The sequence below is a fragment of the Penaeus chinensis genome, chromosome 11, assembly GCF_019202785.1.
Source record: "Penaeus chinensis breed Huanghai No. 1 chromosome 11, ASM1920278v2, whole genome shotgun sequence".
In the NCBI taxonomy this organism is placed as follows: Eukaryota; Metazoa; Arthropoda; class Malacostraca; order Decapoda; family Penaeidae; genus Penaeus; species Penaeus chinensis.
The window spans coordinates 828,470-833,507 of NC_061829.1; the positions used below are offsets into that span (position 1 = coordinate 828,470).

General features: G+C 34.1%; 1 protein-coding gene across 1 annotated transcript in view; it reads right to left on the minus strand.

Moving 5' to 3' along the window:
* Window positions 1–2,467: 2,467 nt before the first annotated feature.
* The window catches only part of LOC125030511 (protein XRP2-like), a 5,356-nt gene continuing 2,785 nt past the window's right edge, over window positions 2,468–5,038 (minus strand). The window contains exons 3-7 of the mRNA XM_047620570.1: window positions 4,854–5,026; window positions 4,586–4,742; window positions 4,169–4,325; window positions 3,748–3,903; window positions 2,468–3,598 (exon numbers count right to left, since the gene is read on the minus strand). Of these exons, the coding sequence (XP_047476526.1) occupies window positions 3,476–3,598; window positions 3,748–3,903; window positions 4,169–4,325; window positions 4,586–4,742; window positions 4,854–5,026 (766 nt within the window). The 3' untranslated portion in view covers window positions 2,468–3,475. The remainder of the gene's footprint in view (window positions 3,599–3,747; window positions 3,904–4,168; window positions 4,326–4,585; window positions 4,743–4,853; window positions 5,027–5,038) is intronic.

Sequence of the window (5,038 nt, forward strand, 5' to 3'; positions counted from 1 at the left end):
ATCTCCCCACCCAACTCCCCTCCAGAAAGTCTTGAAGACATCCAAAACCTCCTAAACATGACCTAAGAGAACGCTCCGCTCTTTCATCCACCCTCCAATCCCTCTATTCCTATTTCCTCTACATTTAAAGTAATTGTTGAGATATTCCTCCTCCTCCTCAAGTTCCCCTTACCCTTCTTCCTCCCACTCTCTCCCAACACACCCCATCATTCCCTCTTCAAACTACATTATCCTTCCTGCTCCCACCTGGATACTCATGTGACTTCCTGATGTCACAACAATGTCCTTCTCCAGATTCCTCTCCCCTCCTGACATTCTTCCTGATACTTCAGCACCTTCCCGTGTTCCCTTATCTCATGCCTGGATTCTTCTCTTCCTACTTCTCCAACACCCATCTCTACCCATATAACCTATTGAATGTTTCATAATGCCTCTTTTGCAGGTTTCCTTAAACACAGTTCCTCTTCCATCCTTAGACTCAGATACTCTCCATTTCATCCAATCACCCTACGCCCTTAAACCCCTCACTCTTTTACTAATCCTCACCTTACTCCACTTGCTCACCCTCTTTACCCTTTTCATTACCATGCTATCCTATAGCACTCAACCACCTTTGACATCTAACAGATTTTATCACTAACTCATTTTTACCCTTTTTGCCACCGTACTTTACCACAGTGCTGTATGACCTTTGATGTCTCAACCATTAACCACTGTATCCAATCTTTAAAAGTGAAAGTTAGGATTGAAAAGAACTCAGAAATGCTTTGGTTATTCCATGATAAATGCAAGAAGTCACCTATAGAAGCATTTATTAATCATATAAAAGTACAATATTTAAATGAACGTGCTAATTTTACAGACAGGTGAATAACTTCACACCATATATAGTTATAATATTTTTGGTTCACAGATAGAAAACATACACATATAAAATAATTTCATATAAAAAATAAAGTTTGTGCAGCTAACTACAATCACATTTTGGACGGATAATTAGAATCACACAATAAGACTAGCTTTGTTGAATTAACTCTAGTTGTGCCTAAGCCTCTAAAACTCAGGAATTGGAGAAAATTTAATATTGCAATGTTGGTTATCATTATGGAAAGCTTAACGGTTCAGAAATGTTGGGTATCAAACCTATTCACAACAAATCTTAAATATCAATACATGCGTACATAAAAGAAAATTAATTGTGAGAAATGCTGATAAATGTATGAACAAGAATGTTGAATTCCACATTTCATTTTGAGAAGAGGGAGTCATTATAATTTTCATAGATGTAATATGGAATGTTAGTTACAGATCTTACACTGTGGAATTATGCATTCACGGTCATATCTTTTCTCAGGTATAATTATCAGACCACTTTTATTTGTGTCAAGGGTATTTGCAAGGTTAAATTATTAAGCAGTTTACTACCGTAATGCCAAAGCTGTTAACCATGACACTTGGTTGCAGACAATTATCACACCATACACTGAACTGCTTGGGAGCTACACTGATATACATAAACCTGAATTAACTTATTAAATATCAATATTGCACAATACATAAACAATACACACAAAAGATATTTGCTAATTTGACAAGGTATTCAACACAAAACAACCATTAACAAATGTACTACATTTTCTTTTTAATTCTTTTTTCTTTCTTTTTTTCATTTGAATTATATACTTCATTTATTCTTGTGCTGCAGGCATCCATTCATACATTTCTTATATCATAATGGGTATTTAAGTGCAAAGTGAATCAATCTGAAAATGATCATTTGGAACTGATACATCAAATATAATGCTACACAACATTAATAATATCATATTACTATTTCAAACCTGTAAGACCAACATATTAAAACAATCACATCATAAATTGCAATACAATTAAGCCAATGGCAGTGGGGAGTAACAGCAGCACTCTTGGTTAGCATTAGGGTCCCCCACACAAGATGTAGATCAGAAAAGCTAGGAGGTTCTTTTTTTCCTCATGTCTTTAATTCCGGACATGCTGATTATTCTTTCTCAATTAAAACAGAAATGTGAGTGTTTAGGGCTGACTCTGGAGGGCCTTTCCTTGAGTGCCAGTGCCATCAGAGCTGTAAAATTCCAGAGAGAAGCCTCCAGTCCTGGCTTAGATAGGTGCTACCAAACATTTATGCCAACCCTCACCATGGCAAGTAGAGATGCCATCTGGTTATATTGGTTAAATTAACAATTCAGTACATAGAATTCAACACATATTTGTTTTTTTTTCCATAAAACAGCTAGTATCAGTTACCTCAGTGTGCTTGATTAAATATATTAATAAATATGGTAAATGAGATTATAATATATAATATATAATATATAATATATAATATATAATATATAATATATAATATATAATATATAATATATAATATATAATATATATACATATACATATACATATACATATACATATACATATTATATAACATACATATCCATATACATATAAACATATATTTTTTTTATTTTTCAAATGAACAAGAAATTATTATTTCAAATACGTATGTGTATTTGTGCTTGCACCAAAGGCATGATAATTTGCCATGAACCTTACAACAATATACCTAACTATCATTCTCCTGAATAAATGTAAGCTGATCAAGTATCTTCATACAGTACAATGAAATACAAATACATGATCTAATTTTTCTTGTTTACTTTTATGTATAATGACCACAGTCCTTCTCTCCCCATTTATCATTATAAATTTTCATTTATTCTAATGCCATACTCACTGGTTTTAAGAAGAAGAAAAAATCAGATTGCTGGTGTTCTGAGCATTCTTCACGGTCTACATTATTTCTTTTAGAATATATCTGATACTCTTTCCTAATAGAATTCCTGAATACAATAAAGCTCCAACATAAAGCAATTACTTCTACAACCACACAACACAGCCACTGTTCTAATTATAATCGCTTTTGCTTTACTAATAATTAGTTTCACAACCAGAGGCTTAAACCCATCACAACAGTTTCTTTTTATTACATTAGAAAACTCAAATTTTCTAAATACCTGAATACCTCTCTACATGAATCTCTTTTAGTCAGTAAGGACTTTATATCAGGAATGACTAGATTTACATCACTATGGGTTGTAATTCTTTATGACTGCTAATATATACTTCATACAAAGTAAATACTAAATATACATTTTAAATAATATCAAATATTGCAATAATATACAAATAAATTAAATCTGTAGGTACATACAGTATACCCAAAATGCATACTTATGATGACCATCCTTTGTACAAAATTCTCATTACATATTTTTGAAATAAATAATGAAAATGAAAACTGGAAAACAGAAAAGAAAGTGATAAAACACTTTAATGAAATAATTTATAAGGAATGTAACTGGAATGATATTATCCCATAATCAGATTTGTAACTTAAAAAAGATCTCAGAGTTATTGCACGAGCTCCTAGCTGTAAGCCTTACATGGAAAGGGTCATTGAAGCATAGGAAAAGAAAGCATCGATCTGCTGATTGCTGGTGTTGCTGTCTGAAGTCACATACACCACCTGGTCCTGTGCATCTGCATTTAATTCCTGCCCAATCTGAAGGTAAAAGGTAAAGATAATAATCATCTTTATCCCTCCCTTCTGTTTCTATTACCCTCCCTTCACTTTCCCCTTTTCTTACTATGTTCATAATCATTGTTAACTGGGATATAAATCAATTTAAGTAAAGAGAATCACCCACTCACCTTGCTACATGCTTCTGATATCCCACTGCCAAGACACAGTAGTGCAATGACGGGACCCTGGCTAATTGCACTCTTGTATTGAGATGTCTGGAACACTCTCTGGGCATCAGAAATCTCCATTTTAACCTCACGGCTATGCTGGATCCTGCAATTTTGCTGAAAACAGAAAATTATTGTTATCCTTACCCTGGTAAGTTACTATTTTCTCACTGCAGTCAGTCAATCAGTCATTCAATCAATCAATCAATCAATCAATATACACACACACATATATATATTCTTTATTATGATAGTTATCATAGTAATAATAACTTTGATTATATTTATAATTCTTAAACTATTAACACTAAAAATAATAATAATTATGTGAACTATTACATTTGACTCAGAAAGGTTATCATGTAGCATCTCTCACACTTACAATCTTCGACTTCAGGGAGCTAATGAAGTCCATAGCTCTTTGCTGGTAGATTTCATTAAAGAAGAAAATAACAAGTGTGGCTTCCTGTCCCCCATACATTGGCGAGCCAAGAGTGAATGGCACAACACTCATCTCAGTTCCCAGCATCAGTTCAACACTGAAAGGTTAGTAATTGTTATGTGATGTATCTAAGTCATAGAATTAAATCTTGCATGGACCTAGCTCACTTATCTGCTTATAACATAAATTCAGCTCAATACATTTTTGAGGAGTCAGTTTACATGCAATTTACAAGACTTGAAGACATGCAACCTTGTACAATGTTTTTATGTCCACAGGAATGACTCCAAATCATAAATATCTTATGGGTTTGATAAACTTTAGCTATAGTTATTGAAGTATAAATGTAGGCTGTACCTCTTTAGCTCCTCCGTTTCAGGCAGTTTGAAGGTTTGTTCCAGGGCATCTGACTGGTATGAACAGGACCAGTTGGTCTCTCCTTCAACAGGCGTGAAATCGTGTATGTTGGACCAGTTGTTGTTAAAGATGCTCAGTCCAGCACCCTTGAAGTGATCTGTGAAACAATTCATCCAATATTAATACAGTACTGAAATTTTTTTAAAAACTCCAGCCATGAAGCAGTATATATTCCCACATCATCATCTTCTTGCAGCATGATCTTAACCTTTAAGCTGTGGGTAGAAGGCTTGGAAGCAGCCAAATCTCATTTTGGCCGAGGCTTCAATGATAGGCTGTGTCTGACAGAGAAGGAAAATATCCATCTTGCAGCAATCTCTGGTCCTGAACTGTCCACATGCAGCCATCACAACACAGTCCTGGCAGTCTCTCAGGAACACACTGTTTGAAAAA